At 50.8% G+C, this 18881-nt stretch overlaps 1 protein-coding gene across 1 annotated transcript in view; it reads right to left on the reverse strand.

Moving 5' to 3' along the window:
* The window catches only part of LOC139279920 (mitogen-activated protein kinase kinase kinase 5-like), a 241117-nt gene that overhangs the window by 50697 nt on the left and 171539 nt on the right, over positions 1-18881 (reverse strand). Inside the window, exons 14-20 of the mRNA XM_070899242.1 lie at positions 18360-18444; positions 16418-16551; positions 11279-11406; positions 10470-10606; positions 6127-6232; positions 5739-5896; positions 3230-3398 (exon numbers count right to left, since the gene is read on the reverse strand). Coding sequence (XP_070755343.1) covers positions 3230-3398; positions 5739-5896; positions 6127-6232; positions 10470-10606; positions 11279-11406; positions 16418-16551; positions 18360-18444 — 917 coding nt within the window. The remainder of the gene's footprint in view (positions 1-3229; positions 3399-5738; positions 5897-6126; positions 6233-10469; positions 10607-11278; positions 11407-16417; positions 16552-18359; positions 18445-18881) is intronic.

The raw sequence follows: 18881 nt of genomic DNA on the forward strand, positions 1-18881 counted from the left end.
TTGGGGATGGCATCAAACAGGAAATTAGGGATGCGTGCAATACAGGTAGAGCAGTTATCATGAGTGATTTTAATCCACATATAGATTGGGCTAACCAAACTGGTAGCAATACGGTGGTGGAGGATTTCCTGGAGTGTATTAGGAAAGGTTTTCTAGACCAATATGTTGAGGTACCAACTAGAGGGCTGGCCATCCTAGACTGGGTGTTGTGTAATGAGAGAGGATTAATTAGCAATTTTGTTGTGCGAGGCCCCTTGGGGAAGAGTGACCATAATATGGTAGAATTCTTCATTAAAATGGAGAGTGACACAGTTAAGTCAGAGACTAGAATCCTGAACTTAAAGAAAGGTAACTTCGATGGTATGAGACATGAATTGGCTAGGATAGACTGGCGAATGATACTTAAAGGGTTGATGGTGGATAGGCAATGGCAGACATTTAAAGATCACATGGATGAACTTCAACAATTGTACATCCCTGTCTGGTGTAAAAATAAAATGGGAAAGGTGGCTCAACCGTGGCTAACAAGGGAAATTAGGGATAGTATTAAATCCAAGGAAGAGGCATATAAATTGGCCAGAAAAAGCAGCAAACCTGAGGACTGGGAGAAATTTAGAATTCAGCAGAGGAGGACAAAGGGTTTAATTAGGAGGGGGAAAATAGAGTATGAGAGTAAGCTTGCAGGGAACATAAAAACTGACTGCAAAAGCTCCTATAGATGTGTGAAGCGAAAAAGATTAGTGAAGACAAACGTAGGTCCCTTGCAGTCAGAATCAGGTGAATTTATAATGGGGAACAAAGAAATGGCAGACCAATTGAACAAATACTTTGGTTTTGTCTTCACTAAGGAAGACACAAATAACCTTCCGGAAATAGTAGGGGACCGAGGGTCTAGCGAGAAGGAGGAACTGACGGAAATCCTTATTAGTCAGGAAATTGTGTTAGGGAAATTGATAGGATTGAAGGCCGATAAATCCCCAGGGCCTGATAGTCTGTCTCCCAGAGTACTTAAGGAAGTGGCCCTAGAAATAGTGGATGCATTGGTGGTCATTTTCCAACATTCTATAGACTCTGGATCAGTTCCTATGGATTGGAGTGTAGCTAATGTAACCCCACTTTTTAGAAAAGAAGGGAGAGAGTAAACAGGGAATTATAGACCGGTTAGCCTGACATCAGTGGTGGGGAAAATGTTGGAATCAATTATTAAAGATGTAATAGCAGCACATTTGGAAAGCAGTCACAGGATCGGTCCAAGTCAGCACGGAGTTATGAAAGGGAAATCACGCTTGACAAGTCTTCTGGAATTTTTTGAGGATGTAACTAGTAGAGTGGACAAGGGAGAACCAGTGGATATGGTGTATTTGAACTTTCAAAAGGCTTTTGATAAGGTCCCACACAAGAGATTAGTGTGCAAAATTAAAGCACATGGTATTGGGGATAATGTATTGACGTGGATAGAGAACTGGTTGGCAGACAGGAAACAAAGAGTAGGAATAAACGGGTCCTTTTCAGAATGGCAGGCAGTGACTAGTGGGGTACCGTAAGGTTCAGTGCTGGGACCCCAGCTATTTACAATATACATTAATGATTTAAACAAAGGAATTGAATGTTATATCTCCAAGTTTGCAGATGACACTAAGCTGGGTGGCAGTGTGAGCTGTGAGGAGAATGCTAAGAGGCTGCAGGGTGACTTGGACAGGTTAGGTGAGTGGGCAAATGCATGGCAGATGCAGTATAATGTAGATAAATGTGAGGTTATCCACTTTGGTGGCAAAAACAGGAAGGCAGAATATTATCTGAATAGTGACAGCTTAGGAAAAGGGGAGGTGCAACAAGACCCGGGTGTCATGGTACATCAGTCATTGAAAGTTGGCATGCAGGTACAGCAGGCGGTGAAGAAGGCAAATGGCATGTTGGCCTTCATAGCGAGAGGATTTGAGTATAGGAGCAGGGAGGTCTTACTGCAGTTGCACAGGGCCTTGGTGAGGCCACACCTTGAATATTGTGTACAGTTTTGTTCTCCTGATCTGAGGAAGGACGTTCTTGCTTTTGAGGAAGTGCAGCGAAGGTTCACCAGACTGATTCCCGGGATGGCAGAACTGACATACGAAGAAAGACTGGATCGACTGGGCTTATATTCACTGGAATTTAGAAGAATGAGAGGGGATCTCATAGAAACATATAAAATTCTGACGGGATTGGACAGGTTAGATGCAGGAAGAATGTTCCCGATGTTGGGGAAGTCCAGAACCAGGGGTTATAGTCTAAGGATAAGAGGTAAGCCATTTAGGACTGAGATGAGGAGAAACTTCTTCACTCAGCGAATTTTGAACCTGTGGAATTCTCTACCACAGAAAGTTGTTGAGGCCAGTTCGTTAGATATATTCAAAAGGGAGTTAGATGTGGCCCTTACGTTAAAGGGATCAAGGGGTATAGAGAGAAAGCAGGAATGAGGTACTGAAGTTGCATGATCAGCCATGATCATATTGAATGGTGGTGCAGGCTCGAAGGGCCGAATGGCCTGCTCCTGTACCTATTTTCTATGTTTCTCACATTTGCCTACATTGAAATACATTTGCCACAGTTTTGCCCATTCAATTAATCTATCAATATCCCTTTGTAATTTTATACTTTCAGCTACACTGCCTACAATGCCGCCTATCTTTGTATCATCGGCAAACTTGGATATGTGGCTCTGTATCCCATCATCTGAGTTGTTAATAAATACGGTGAATAGTTGAGGTACTAACACAGATCCCTGCGGATCTAATTACATACTACCCATTAGCGTACCTGCCCATTATCCCAACTCTCTGTCTCCTGGCCCTCAGCCAATTTCCAAACCAGGTCATAATTTGCCTTCAATTCCGTCGGCTTCTGCCTTAGTTAACAGTCAGGGACTTTATCAAATGCCTTCTGGAAGTCCATATAAATAACATCCATAGACATTCCCGTGTCCACTACTTTAGTCACCTCTTCCAAAAATTCAATCCAGTTTGTCAGGCATGACCTACCCTTTACAAATCCAGGCTCTCTCTGATCAACTGAACATTTTCAAGGTGTTCAGGCACCCTATCCTTAATTATAGACAATTAATGTCGTTCCTCTTATTTCCTGTTCCCACTCGATCCGATTCCCTCTGCAACCTGTTTCCATCCATCTTGTTCCGCCCCATTGCCATGCTGCCACTCAGTCCCGTTCCCGTTGACGTTCCCACTCATTCCCGTACCTGGCTTTAGGGCGGCTTTGGTTTTCTTCCGACACAGAAACGCGTCTTTGAGGAGCTCCCCGGCTGTGGCCCGTTTGTCCGGATCTGGCTCAAAGCCGCACAGAAGGAAGGCCTTCGCTTCCAGGGACATGGATTCTGGGATCTCGGGGTGGATTTTAAACATTCCTACCTGCAGTCAAACAAACAGGGAATCAAACCGAAGAAGGCAGGCGCTCACCGGTGCAATCGGAGGTGTGGAACAGGCTCAAACCGCTACAGGACCAATCGGCACCATTAAGCCACTATGGGGAGATTCTGGGTCCATTTGCGCCTCCTGTTGGGGGCTCCCCAGGGCGCTAACGGGGCGAATGCCTTTGCAACTGGGCGCAGCACTGACATCGACTCCCGCCATATTAGGCGGGAGTTTAGCGGTGGCACTACAGCGTTGCATCCGGATCTCCTGCGCCCGGAGATAGTGACATCATCACCACGCGCACTGCCCCGGCCCAGAAATTCACTACCACCCCCTGCCGCTGCACCGGGCGAAAACACCGGCTGCTGCAGGAGGCAGGGATCGGGCCGTTACCGGGACGATGATTAAAGGCGAGGTGGCCCAGGTAAGTAAAAAAAATCTTACCTTTGTTGTTGATTTTTATGTTATATATGTAAACCTGTAAATACCATGTTTAACCACCAGAGGGCACATCCCCTGGAGTCCCAAGGGATACCACAATCCCTTGGGAGCACCTGTACATAAGGAGGCCTCACAGGCTGAAGAGGTACTCTGGAGACCTGTAACAAAGGACTACGGTCACACCTTACTTTGAGCTTGCAGTATCTGGTCAGATTCTTTATTCAAGACATAACAGTTTACTTTGCTGGTTTTTGTCTGCGATCGTTCAGCCCGGGTCTCTGCTTGTGTGTCGGGCCGATCGTGCGGGATCACCATGACCTTGGTGATGGTCAGAGCCTATAGCGATGGTCCTTCCCTTTAAGGGAGGGGAGGGCCCTTTGAACATGGCAGCACTGTGTTGCCGAGGTTTCCGCCCCGACTGCGTGTTTTAGCGCTCCAAGAAGGAAGTGGAGCGCTTGATATACCACTCTACCCCCTTCCTGCAGTGCTACAGCCAATTCTTTGAAAGTTGGGAACCATTAGCGCCAGGTGCTAAGTTTGCCAGCATTCAAAAGTTACTGCCCCAAACGGGGCGATGATGAATTTCGCTCCATGTGTTTGACACCATGGGGTTGAGTTTTGGTATTGACCGCGGTGAGGCGGGACTTTGTGTGTCCAGCGCGGAAATCCCACCCCGGCCGCGAGATTGGGGTTACCGTCCCCGAGAGCAGGTGGACGCAATGTCGGGTGTTCCACTTCCTCTCGGGGGCGGGACCGGGGCGATAAGCACGCGAATGTTGCGCAGAGTTAAAGGGGAGGGCACGCTGCGAGCTCTGCAGCGGGGCGAGGGGCCACCGCAATGCCAGTGGGGACGCGGGGCGCCATGGCCACAGCCCGGTTTGGAAGCACAGTGCCGGGCTGAACCATTGCAGCACAGACCCCGGGGAACAAAGACTGGGAAGACCGGACTGGACCGCTCGGCTGGCCAGCAGAAAAAAAATGGCGGCGCGCACCTTCCCCTTTAATTTTTGCCCCGCGAGCGGCGTGCGGCCGGGTTGGCGACCTACGACGCTGGCATCGCTCATGGTGGCCTCGCGGGGCGATGCCCAATTTCTACCGTGGGGTGAAAATGTTCCGCAGCCGACGGGAGCGGGGCGCTGCCAGTATTGCGCCTCCGCTAACTCCCATGCAATTTCATGGGAGCCGGTATCGAAAACCCATTTGCACCCCGTTAACGCCCCCAGAGGCGCTATCAGCAGGCGCACAGGAGCCCAATTTCGCTCCCCCTCTCCCATAGCTTCACAATGATTGTGCTGTGAATGGTAGACGGGACACTTCTGTGCACACCTGTCCCACCCTCCAGAACCATGTGCGGGGGTACACACTGGGTCATACCTCTGCTCCTGCACCAGTACGCTGGGGGTGACACACACTCCTCACCTTACTGCTCCGTATTACATCACAATACTGTAGACAGGAACACACCAGGCGAGTAATCTGATCTGAAAACCACCATTCCAGTTCGTCGCTTACACCATGAATAGGTTAACAACATCATTGTCCCGTGTGCAGTTTGCCAGGGAAGATATCAACTCCTCCCCCTACTTCTCTCCTCATTTTCTCACGAACCAGTTGACACCAACTGGGGTACAGACCCATGGGCACCCTATTCAAATGCTCACTTCTCCTGTGCATGCTTAGATAGTAAGCATTACTGAGATATTCAGCCATGGGGGATCTCACAGCCAGGGCTGATTCTGCCCTCACGAGATGCTCATGTCGCACAGCTGGGGTCACGGAGAGCAAGGTCCTGGTTGATATTTCCCCAGAGGTCCAAGCTTTGCCTCTTTGCTGACCTCTGCTCTATACAATCATCCCCACGGTGACCAAAACCAATCATACCATCAGTTCTGTTACCTTAAACATCGCGGCCTGGGGCTCTCCCAGCTCAAAGAAGGGCGGCTTCCCGGTGGCCATTTCAATAACCGTGCAGGCCAGCGACCACATATCCGCAGGCTTCCCGTAACCTCTCGGGCCCTTGTCAATGATTTCAGGAGCCATGTATTGAAGAGTTCCTGGGGTAGGAAGAACGCAGAAAAACTGATGCAGAGACAGACACCACTCCCCCTGACACTGATCCCAGCCGCACCTACCCCGCCTACACCCACCCCGATCCCAACCACCTGACCCGCACCCACCACACCCACCCCGATCCCACCCCCAACCACCTACCCCACCCACCCCGGCACTGACCCCACCCACACAGAGACTGTCAGCCACTCTCTGCCCTTTCCCAGTCACACACCTGTGAACGTTTCTGTACAAGGATTGATGCCTGCAAGCCTCTTCGATGTCCCGAAGTCCGAGATTTTCAGCACCCCACTGTATGTGTTTATCAATACGTTGTCTCCCTTTGAAGATAGACAAAGTCATTTCAGTAAACAGCAAATACAGAACTCCCGTCCCGCACCACTGTCGGTGACAGCCCGGCACTGATCGCCACAAGTGCATCTTACCCAACAGTCCTCACATCACTGGTCGCTTCTCCCCTCATCGTAAACTCCCCAAGGGGGAGACCGAGGGTGGGAGAGGGAGAGGGAAGACCGAGGGCGAGGGAAGAGGGGGGAGGGGAGACCGAGGACGAGGGAGGGGGGAGGGGGAGACCGCGGGAGGGGAGCGAGCGACGAAGCTCCCGATTTCAGAGACGCCCCTCCCCCCACCGAATGCTGAGAGCCCCCCGTTGAAACCTGCCATTTCCGAGCTGGAGACTTCCTGATGTGACAAACGTGGGGTGGGGGGGGGCATCTGTGGATGAGAAATGTATCGCTGAATCTCTCAGGCTGCTGGAAGCAGCGTTCTGGGAAGTAAACCGATTCCGGGAAAGTTCCGGGAAGGTTGGGGAAACCTACTCCAAACCGTCTCTTTTCTCTAATTGTGCAGGTTCACCTTTAGGTCTGGAGTCCTGGCCCTGTCTGCCCACCCTGCTGATGCTCACGACAGGCCATGTATTTCCAGCATTTGTCTGTTGTTGCTTTCTCCGACAGGTTAAACACCTCGAAAGGTTTGCTCATCCCCACAAAAATCAACCTTATTAATTAGATACTTAATATTTTGTCAGTGCCACTGAACTCTCTCACTGCCCGGGGTCAGTATGTGAACTCTCTCACTGCCCGGGGTCAGTATGTGACCTCTCTCACTGCCCGGGGTCAGTATGTGAACTCTCTCAGTGCCCGGGGTCAGTATCCGACTCTCTCACTGCCCGGGGTCAGTATGTGAACTCTCTCACTGCCCGGGGTCAGTATGTGAACTCTCTCACTGCCCGGGGTCAGTATGTGAACTTTCTCACTGCCCGGGGTCAGTATGTGAACTCTCTCACTGCCCGGGGTCAGTATCCGACTTCTCTCACTGCCCGGGGTCAGTATGTGACCTCTCTCACTGCCCGGGGTCAGTATGTGAACTCTCTCACTGCCCGGGGTCAGTATCCGACCTCTCTCACTGCCCGGGGTCAGTATGTGAACTCTCACTGCCCGGGGTCAGTGTGTGAACTCTCTCACTGCCCGGGGTCAGTATCCGACCTCTCTCACTGCCCGGGGTCAGTATGTGACCACTCTCACTGCCCGGGGTCAGTATCCGACCTCTCTCACTGCCCGGGGTCAGTATGTGAACTCTCTCACTGCCCGTGGTCAGTATCGGACTTCTCTCACTGCCCGGGGTCAGTATGTGAACTTTCACTGCCCGGGGTCAGTATGTGAACTCTCTCACTGCCCAGGGTCAGTATCCGACCTCTCCCACTGCCCGGGGTCAGTATGTGAACTCTCTCACTGCCCGGGGTCAGTATGTGACCTCTCTCACTGCCCGGGGTCAGTATGTGAACCCTCTCACTGCCCGGGGTCAGTATCCGACTTCTCTCACTGCCCGGGGTCAGTATGTGAACCCTCTCACTGCCCGGGGTCAGTATCCGACCTCTCTCACTGCCCGGGGTCAGTATCCGACCTCTCTCACTGCCCGGGGTCAGTATGTGACCTCTCTCACTGCCCGGGGTCAGTATGTGACCTCTCTCACTGCCCGGGGTCAGTATGTGAACTCTCTCACTGCCCGGGGTCAATATCCGACTTCTCTCACTGCCCGGGGCCAGTATGTGAACTCTCTCACTGCCCGGGGTCAGTATGTGAACTCTCTCACTGCCCGGGGTCAGTATGTGAACTCTCTCACTGCCCGGGGTCAATATCCGACTTCTCTCACTGCCCGGGGCCAGTATGTGAACTCTCTCACTGCCCGGGGTCAGTATCCGACCTCTCTCACTGCCCGGGGTCAGTATGTGAACTCTCTCACTGCCCGGGGTCAGTATGTGAACTCTCTCGCTGCCCGGGGTCAGTATGTGAACTCTCTCACTGCCCGGGGTCAGTATGTGAACTCTCTCACTGCCCGGGGTCAGTATCCGACCTCTCTCACTGCCCGGGGTCAGTATGTGAACTCTCTCACTGCCCGGGGTCAGTATGTGAACTCTCTCGCTGCCCGGGGTCAGTATGTGACCACTCTCACTGCCCGGGGTCAGTATGTGAACTCTCTCACTGCCCGGGGTCAGTATGTGAACTCTCTCACTGCCCGGGGTCAGTATCCGACCTCTCTCACTGCCCGGGGTCAGTATCCGACCTCTCTCACTGCCCGGGGTCAGTATCCGACCTCTCTCACTGCCCGGGGTCAGTATGTGAACTCTCTCACTGCCCGGGGTCAGTATGTGAACTCTCTCACTGCCCGTGGTCAGTATCCGACTTCTCTCACTGCCCGGGGTCAGTATCCGACCTCTCTCACTGCCCGTGGTCAGTATCCGACCTCTCTCACTGCCCGGGGTCAGTATGTGAACTCTCTCACTGCCCGTGGTCAGTATCCGACTTCTCTCACTGCCCGGGGTCAGTATCCGACCTCTCTCACTGCCCGGGGTCAGTATGTGAACTCTCTCACTGCCCGGGGTCAATATCCGACCTCTCTCACTGCCCGGGGTCAGTATGTGAACTCTCTCACTGCCCGGGGTCAGTATGTGAACTCTCTCACTGCCCGGGGTCAGTATGTGACCTCTCTCACTGCCCGGGGTCAGTATCCGACCTCTCTCGCTGCCCGGGGTCAGTATGTGAACTCTCTGACTGCCCGGGGTCAGTATGTGACCTCTCTCACTGCCCGGGGTCAGTATGTGAACTCTCTCGCTGCCCGGGGTCAGTATGTGAACTCTCTCAGTGCCCAGGGTCAGTATGTGACCTCTCTCACTGCCCGGGGTCAGTATGTGAACTCTCTCGCTGCCCGGGGTCAGTATGTGAACTCTCTGACTGCCCGGGGTCAGTATGTGAACTCTCTCGCTGCCCGGGGTCAGTATGTGACCTCTCTCACTGCCCGGGGCCAGTATGTGAACTCTCTGACTGCCCGGGGTCAGTATCCGACCTCTCTCACTGCCCGGGGTCAGTATGTGAACTCTCTCACTGCCCGGGGTCAGTATCCGACCTCTCTCACTGCCCGGGGTCAGTATGTGAACTCTCTCACTGCCCGGGGTCAGTATGTGACCACTCTCACTGCCCGGGGTCAGTATGTGAACTCTCTCGCTGCCCGGGGTCAGTATGTGAACTCTCTCGCTGCCCGGGGTCAGTATGTGAACTCTCTCACTGCCCGGGGTCAGTATGTGACCTCTCTCACTGCCCGGGGTCAGTATGTGAACTCTCTCGCTGCCCGGGGTCAGTATGTGAACTCTCTGACTGCCCGGGGTCAGTATGTGAACTCTCTCACTGCCCGGGGTCAGTATCCGACCTCTCTCACTGCCCGGGGTCAGTATGTGAACTCTCTCACTGCCCGGGGTCAGTATGTGAACTCTCTCACTGCCCGGGGTCAGTATCCTACCTCCCTCACTGCCCGGGGTCAGTATGTGAACTCTCTCACTGCCCGGGGTCAGTATGTGAACTCTCTCACTGCCCGGGGTCAGTATGTGAACTCTCTCACTGCCCGGGGTCAGTATCCGACCTCTCTCGCTGCCCGGGGTCAGTATGTGAACTCTCTCACTGCCCGGGGTCAGTATGTGAACTCTCTCACTGCCCGGGGTCAGTATGTGAACTCGCTCACTGCCTGGGGTCAGTATGTGAACTCTCTCACTGCCCGGGGTCAGTATGTGACCTCTCTCCTGCCCGGGGTCAGTGTCCGACCTCTCTCACTGCCCGACCTCTCTCACTGCCCGGGGTCAGTATGTGAACTCTCTCACTGCCCGGGGTCAGTGTCCGACCTCTCTCACTGCCCGACCTCTCTCACTGCCCGGGGTCAGTATGTGAACTCTCTCACTGCCCGGGGTCAGTATGTGAACTCGCTCACTGCCCGGGGTCAGTATGTGACCTCTCTCCTGCCCGGGGTCAGTGTCCGACCTCTCTCACTGCCCGGGGTCAGTATGTGAACTCTCTCACTGCCCGGGGTCAGTATCCGACCTCTCTCACTGCCCGGGGTCAGTATGTGAACTCTCTCACTCCTCAGTCAGTGCCTGTTGTGTTGGGCTTGCACTTCGACCCCTTGCTGCAGTAGCAAGCCCAATGCCAACTCAGCCAAACAATGTCCGGGTGACTGATGGAAGTTTGGGTTTACCAACGCATGGCCTCTCTCACAGTGCATTTTCCCCATTACCTTAATGTCTCTGTGTACAATCTGATTCTCATGCAGGTATTTCAGGCCTTCCAGGATCTGCCTTGTGTAGAAAATGATGGTAGCTTCGTTGTCCTTGAGTGGGCCCCACTTGGAGCGCAGCAGAGCAGAGAGGCTCCCTGGTTACAAAGTGCCACATTGTCAATCGTTTTATTATCACCATTAATTGAAGAGAAAGAGATTATAGAATATGGGCCACAGATTTGGCCCAGAGGGTACAGAATGGACAGCACACAGATCTAGCCAGGAATCTCTGGGAAGATCACAGGCGTGTGTACACACGCACACAGAAAATTACTCACACATACATATGGAAAATGATACACAGAAAATTATTCTCACACACACTCAAACACAGTCACACTCACTTTACTGTGCTAACAAGTGCTCTCAGGTGCTGATAATGAATACGACGATCAAAGTGTTGGTGCAGTCCTCGCTGGAGGAACAAAAGTGATGGCTTCTGATTTATGTGCGTTAAGAAATACGATTGCTTCGCCAAAAGGTGTTACAAGAGGCTAACCAGCGGAACGCCGTGGTTAGGCACTTTAAGGAACATAGGAATTTCTGGACCGAGTTCTACCTAGTTCACCTTCCACCGTCCTGGCAATCACAGGATACAATGATCAACTCTACAATAGACCCAGACATGAGATGAGGAAACCCCAATGGGGGAGAGCTTTGGGGACCAAAGGTCTAAAGTTACCTGTCCCCCCCAAGCACACTACACATCTTGTCTCAAATCCCTCATATATTGCATCCCAAAAACATTCTTTTGGGAAGAGGCTTACCTCCTGGGACCTCCTCCATGAAGATTTTGATGTATCCGTCCTGACTAACTGATCCCATGTACTGGACAATATTTCGGTGTTTCAGGCGCTTGTGCAGAGCGATTTCTTCATGAAGAGGCTGTGAGTACCTGTCCAGGAGCGGGAGAAGATTCCATTGGAAACAGGGAGTAAGCGGGCCAGGCGACAGGGAAGCAAGTGTGGGAGCGGCAGCATATAGTGTCTTCCACACTCCCAACGACCCGTTATATCCAGAGCACTTGAAACATTCTGTACACTATCGGGTGTAAGGTGCACAGTGCACATTATATCGGGACCCGCAGGGTCATTGGGAGGGTCGTGAGTGGGCAGTTGCAAGTGCCAGTGCAGGACCATCTCTGGTGCCCACCTGCTCCATATGGCCAAACACTCTGGCACCCACCCACTACGGGGGGTCCACGAGCAATGTGGAGCTACCCAGGGCCCCTCCCCCAACCACATTCACCTCAGTCCCTTCAGGAATGTTCTTTCTTTTCTGTCGGTATATCGGGGAAGGGGGAACAGGACACGTCCCCACTGGTGGGACCCACATCTACCATGAGGCGGGCAGTGTACCTCACCTTGCTCGGTGTACCTGCATCCGCAGAAATATCGCGGGTTCTGACCGAGCCACTGGGGCAGGAACCCCGAGTGTAACGAGTGTCCGGCCCTTGCCCCGCGGACAACAAGGGGGGTGGGGGGGTGTCCGTCCCTCCAGAAGCACATCAATAACTCTCAGCGACCCGGCACCAGCGGGTCACAAAACGTTTACAGGGCTTGACAGGGTAGATGCTGGGAGGATGTTGCCCCTGCTTGGAGGGTCTAGAGCCAGGGGTCACAGTCTCAGAATAAGGGGTCGGCCATTTAGGACTGAGATGAGGAGAAATTTCTTCATTCGGAGAGAGGTGAATCTTTGGAATTCCCTACCCCAGAGGACTGTGGCGGCTCAGTATTTGAGTATATTCAAGACAGAGGGTGATAGATCAAAGGATATGGGGATAGTGCAGGAAAGTGGAGTTGAGGTAGAAGATCAGCCAGGATCTTATTGAATGGTGGAGCAGGCTCGAGGGGCTGAATGGCCTACTCCTGCTCCTAATTCTTATGTTCTTGTGTTTTCCAGGGCTTTCCGTCAGAGTCCCAAACAGAATGATTGTGGGACATCAGTGGAAGGCCCGAGGATTCTTGACCCAATCATCTGTACACTATATCCATCTGCACCTCTGTCGTAAAAGCCTTGCATGCAGCATGCACTTCCTGTACGTTTCACAATTCCTACGTCACAATCTTTCTTTCGTGGCACTTCCACCATGTCTACATGTTTCTCACTTATTTTCAAACTCCACCCCACCTCCCCACAAGCCTGCTGCTTATACTTACCTCTGACTGGCTGCTTCTTCCCATGTGACCTCGAGTCTTTCCGTTTCCCACCCACCTGAAGGATGATGCTTCAACCAAATGGCCTGCAGATCCCAAGGCTGAGAATTCAGTGTTCGCCATAACACAACACTTCCAGTTCTTATAAACCCTCAGCTGCACCATGATCAATGCCAAGAGAGATCTTCTAGCAGGGATGCCTGCTCTGGGGGTGTATAATTGACATTATCTATTATTCTCTCACAACTCACTCGTACAGACAAAAGCTTTTATTTCCCTCAGCCTAAAAATACATCCCTTCCACCACCGGCGCACTGTGGCTGCAGTGTGTACCATCGACAAGATGCACTGCAACTCACCAAGGCTTCTTCGAGAGGACCTCCCATACCTGCGAACTCCATCATCGAGAAGGACAAGGGAGCGGGTGCATGGGAACACCACCACCTCCAGCTTCCCCTCCAAGTCACACACCATCCTGACTTGGAAATATATCGCCGTTCCTTCCTCATCACTGGGTCAAAATCCTGGAACTCCCTCCTTGACAGTATTCTGGGAGCACCTTCACCACGCGGACTGCAGCGGTTCAAGGCGGCGGCTCACCACTACCTTCTCAAGGGGCAATTAGGAATGGACAATAAATGCCTGTCTTGCCAGCAACGCCCACATCCCGTGAATAAATAAAAAACAACGAAGTGGATTGTTTCTCCAATTTACTTTCCATTAAAAAAAGCAATTACCCAAATCCGTTATCGAAACCCGTTCACTTGGAAATATTATTGTATGAGCAGTGCTCATTAATAGCATCTTTATTCTAGTAAAAACATGAATTTCAGAATTCAATCGGTCGCAGTTTGATGTTAAGTGCACAAAAAGCATCATCAGGTCCTGCCCTTTCTGATAAAACTGCCCACAATTCCAGGATCATCCTGGAATGCAAAGATAACCCTCGGTGTCTCTTCTCCACTACAGACCACTGCAAATGTAACGTCCCTATTTAAAAAAGGAGGCAGACAAAAAGCAGGAAACTATAGACCAGTTAGCCAAAATGTTGGAGTGTATTATTAAAGAAGCAGTAGCAGGACATTTGGAAAAGCATAATTCAGTCAGGCAAAGTCAGCATGGACTTATGAAGGGGAAGTCTTGTTTGACAAATTTGCTGGAGTTCTTTGAAGATGTAACAAACAGGGTGAATAAAAGGGAACCAGTGGATGTAGTGTATTTGGACTTCCAGAAGGCATTTGACAAGGTGCCACATAAAAGCCACATAAACTGCACAAGATAAAAGTTCACAGGGTTGGGGGTAATATATTAGCATGGATAGAAGATTGGCTAACTAACAGAAAACAAAGAGTCGGGATAAATGGTTCATTCTCTGGTTGGCAACCAGTAACTAGTGGGGTGCCGCAAGGATCAGTGCTGGGACCCCAACTATTTACAATCTATATAAATGACTTGGAAGAAGGGACTGAGTGTAACGTAGCCAAGTTTGCTGATGATACAAAGATGGGAGGAAAAGCAATGTTTGAGGAGGACACAAAAAATCTGCAAAAGGACATAGACCTGGTGTGAGGCCACACCTGGAATACTGTGTGCAGTTTTGGTTTCCATATTTACGAAAGGATATACTTGCTTTGGAGGCAATTCAGAAAAGTTTCACTAGGTTGATTCCGGGGACGAGGGGGTTGACTTATGAGGAATGGTTGAGTAGGTTGGGCCTTTATTCATCGGAATTCAGAAGAATGAGAGGCGATCTTATCGAAACGTATAAGATTATGAGGGGGCTTGACAAGGTGGATGCAGAGAGGATGCTTCCACTAATGGGGGAGACTAGAACTAGAGGGCATGATCTTAGAATAAGGGGCCGCCCATTTAAAATAGAGATGAGAAATTTCTTCTCTCAGAGGGTTGTTAATCTGTGGAATTCGCTGCCTCAGAGAGCTGTGGAAGCTGGGACATTGAATATATTTAAGACAGAAATAGACAGTTTCTTTAATGATAAGGGGTTATAGGGAGCGGGCAGTGAAGTGGAACTGAGTCCATGATCAGATCAGCCATGATCGTATTGAATGACGGAGCAGGCTCGAGGGGCTGTATGGCCTACTCCTGCTCCTATTTCTTATGTTTTTATTAAACCATCTTCCTAAACCCCTTTACCCTCCCCCTTCCAGCCTCACCTCCAGCAAGTGCAAGGACTTCATGGACTTCTTTGCCACTATAGACCAGATAGATTGAAATCATCCGTTCAATTGCCTCAGCTGCTTCCCGCCTTCCCGCCAAACTTTCCCCTCCAGCTCGACCTCTGAACTCGCATCTTTCTCTAATTTCTCTCCTATTCCGCATATGCCCTCTCCAAGTTCATCTTGTCCAAGAGACCCAATTCCTGCTACCTTGATCCTATTCCCACTAAACTGTTTACAATGTAATGCCCCCTCTTGGCCCCCATGTTAGCTGACCTTGTTAATGGTTCTCTCTTCTCAGGTACTTCTTCCTCTCCCTCAAATCTGCCGTCATCACCCCTCCCTTCAAAAAAAACCCAATCCTCGACCCCTCCGTCCTTGAAAACGACCGACCCATCTCCAACTTCCCTTTCCTCTCCAAAGTCCTTCAATGTGTTGTTGCCTCAAAATCTGTGCCCACCTTTCCTGTAATTCCATGTTTGAATCCCTTCAATCTTGTTTCCGCCCCTGCCACATGTCTGAAACGGCCCTTATCAAAGTCACAAATGACATCCTATGTGATTGTGACAAAAGTAAACTATCCCTCCTCATCCTTCTCGACCTGTCTGCAGCCTTTGACACAGTTGGCCACACCATCCTCCTCCAACTTAAAAAAAAATATATTTCTTCATTCACAGAATGTGGGTGTCACAGCAAGGCCAGCATTTATTGCCCATCTCTAACTGCACTTGAGAAGGTGGTGGTGAGCTGCCTTCTTAAACTGCTGCAGTCCGTGTGGTGAAGATATTCCCACAGTGCTGTTAGGGAGTTCTAGGATTTTGACCCAGCGACGATGAAGGAACGGCGATATATTTCCAAGTCAGGATGGGGTGTCACTTGGAGGGGAACTTGGAGGTGGTGGTGTTCCCATGCGCCTGCTACCCTTGTGGTAGAGGTCGCGGGTTTGGGAAGTGCTGTCGAAAAAGCCCGTGGTGAGTTGCTGCAGTGCAGCTTGTAGATGGTACACACTGCAGCCACGGTGCGCCGGTGGTGGAGGAAGTGAATGTTTAAGGTGGTGGATGGGGTGCCGAGATCAAGCGGGCTGCTTTGTCCTGGATGGTGTTGAACTTTGCCACAAGCTCCATCCCTCTCCCTGGCCACTGTCTGAGGCTCAATGATTTAAAAATTCTCCCCCTCTTTGGTCTCGCCCCTCCCTATCTCTGTAATCACTTCCAGCCCTACAAATCTCTGAGATCTCTGCACTCCTCTAATTCTGACCTCTTGCACATTCCCTATTTTCACTGCGGCCGTGCCTTCAGCAGCCTAGGCTCTAAGCTCTGGAACTCCCTTCCTAAACCTCTCTGCCTCTCTACCTATTTAAGGCGCTCCTTAAAACTTACCTCTCTGACAAAGCTTTTGGTCACCTTTCCTAATATCGCTATGTGGCTAGTTGTTAAAATTTAATTGACGATGCTCCTGTGAAGCGATGTTTTACGCAGTTAAAGGCGCCATATAAATGCAAGTTCTTGCAGCAGAATGCATGATGTCAAAGGTATTGGGCTGACCAGGTGTAGTCAGTAACAATGTTAGTTACCTGTTGTCTCTTTCTGGAATCTCTTTGATGGCGATGCGGACTTGGCTGCTCAGGTCCCGCCCAGCATACACAACCCCATACGTTCCCTTCCCCAGGATCAGCCGGTCTCCATTCTCCGTGTATTCATAATTGTACTGCACAGGAAGAAAGAAAGACAGACTTGCATTTATATAGCACCTTTCACAACTTCAGGACGTCCCAATGAAGTACTTTTGGAGTGTAGTCACTGCTGTAATGTGGGAAACACAGCAGCCAATATGGGCACAGCAAGCTCCCACAAACAGCAATATGATAATGATTAGATAATCTGGTTTTAATTGACGTTGATTGAGGGATAAATATTGGCCAGGATACTGGGGATAATTCCCCTGCTCTTCTTCGAAATAGTGCTATGGGATCTTTTATGTCCACCTGAGAGAGCAGACAGGGCCTCGGTTTAACGACTCATCCGAAAGACGGCACCTCCGACAGTGCGGCTCTCCCTCAGCACTGCACTGGAGTGTCGGCCTAGAGTTTTGTGCTCAAGTGTGTGACGTAGGACTTAAACACACAACCTTCTGACTCCGAGGCGAGCGTGCTGCCCGTGAGCCACGGCTGACACAGAAGGGAGTTTAGTCCTTTGTGCATTTCCGCCAGCTCGGTTCAACGTATTTAGTACGCGTTGATCTTCGGTTTTTTCCCATCCTCTCCTGAAGGCCCCGAATTGTGCTGGGGTTTGAGGGAGGGGCATTACTCATCAACACCAGTGACAAACCCTCGAGTATTCCTGCCAGCTGCGAGCCCAGATAGTAAACGTCACACACGATTCTCCACAGGGGCATCCAAGCTCGATTCCCAGGTGGCAATATTTCAAACGTGAGCCTGGACACTGAGGATATTTCACAGCTCGGCCCGATCCTTTCCTCACCCAATGTCCCAGCACAGAGAACTTCCCAGCAGGAGTCACTGGACTACTAATCTGGAGAAAGTGAGTTCAGATCCCAGCTTGGCAGTTTAAAAAAAAAATCAGAGGAAAGTGACCATGAAACTGTCAGACGGTCATTAAAAACCCAACTGGTTCCTTTCAGGAAGGAAAGCTGACGTCCTATCCAATCTGGCCTATATGTGACTCCTGTCCCATGCCAACATGGTTGACTCTAAAGTGGCCAAGCAAGCCACTAAGTTGTATTGAGCTGCTGTAGTAGTTCAAGGCGGCTCACCACCACCAGCTCAGGGCAACTTGGGATGGGCAATAAATGCTGGCCTCGGCAGCGACGCCCACATCCCGATAATCATTTTTTTTTAAACCTGGAGTGGGAACCCTTGCTGACTTTTCCCCTCTCTAACCCAGGAGTCTTCAGGTCTTCTGCAGTACCTTGAATGTCGCCTGGCTTGGGGATCGGCTAACGCAGTACACATTGGGCATCAAATCCGAGGCCTTCCTGCTATGAACGGTTCAGTACCCGCCCGGGTGGTGCATTTACAAACTGATCCACTGGCGGACGCAGGAATATTTTTCCTCATTACATTGCCTCATCGAAAGCTTCCCGTGATCTCTGTGCTCCTCCAATTCTGGCCTCTTGCATATCCCCGACTTTCATCGCTCCATTATTGGGAGCCGTGGGCCCTAAGCTCTGGAATTCCCTCTGCCTCTCCTCCTTTAAAACGTTCCTTAAAATCTCGCTCTTTGTCCAAGCTTTTGTTCATTTGTCCCAATATCTCCTTCCTTGCCTCAGTGTCAAATTTTGTCTGATTACACTCCTGTGAAACACCTTGGGATATTTTACTATATTAAAGGCACTATCAAATTAAGTTGTTGCTCTTGCTGTCCTGTCCACACAGAGGAATAGTCAGGTGCAGGGATCCGATAGAGACCAGTTCTACAGCGAGTTATTAATATCCCGGCCTGTTTACATTGTATTCAGTAATGAAGGACTTGACATGGTCTCCGTGCCTCACTCACCTCCAACAGCTCCTCCGTCAGTCTCATCCCATCATCTGTGCTCAACTTGGTTTCCTCCGTGAAAGAATTTAGCAGCTCACAGAACCTGACAAAGAGGAACAAACACACCAACACAGAGACGTCAGTGTCACAGAGCAGCCACCAGCACAGGACTCTGCCTCAATGGCTGGGGAAGCGCCTATCCAAATGGCGGCAGTTCTACCCACGCTCCTTAGCATCGCTGAAAGCTCTCTATTAGAACCAGAGAACTGTGTGCTGAGGATTAGGATAACGAATAGCCACCAGTCACAGTGCCAGCTTGTGAGGGCGGAGGAAACCTTAGGTCTTTGGAGTCTCGGGGAATCAATGGATATGGAGATCAGGCGGGAAAGTGGAGTTGAGGTCGATGATCTTATTGAATGGTAGAGCAGGCTCGAGGAGCCGTATGGCCTACTCCTGCTCCTATTTCTTATGTTCTTAACTCATGTAAAAATAAGTTTGGGTTACGCGTAAATCTGGGTCAGAAGGTTCCAAATCTATCAG

This window comes from Pristiophorus japonicus, chromosome 14 (genome assembly GCF_044704955.1).
Source record: "Pristiophorus japonicus isolate sPriJap1 chromosome 14, sPriJap1.hap1, whole genome shotgun sequence".
NCBI classification, from domain to species: Eukaryota; Metazoa; Chordata; class Chondrichthyes; family Pristiophoridae; genus Pristiophorus; species Pristiophorus japonicus.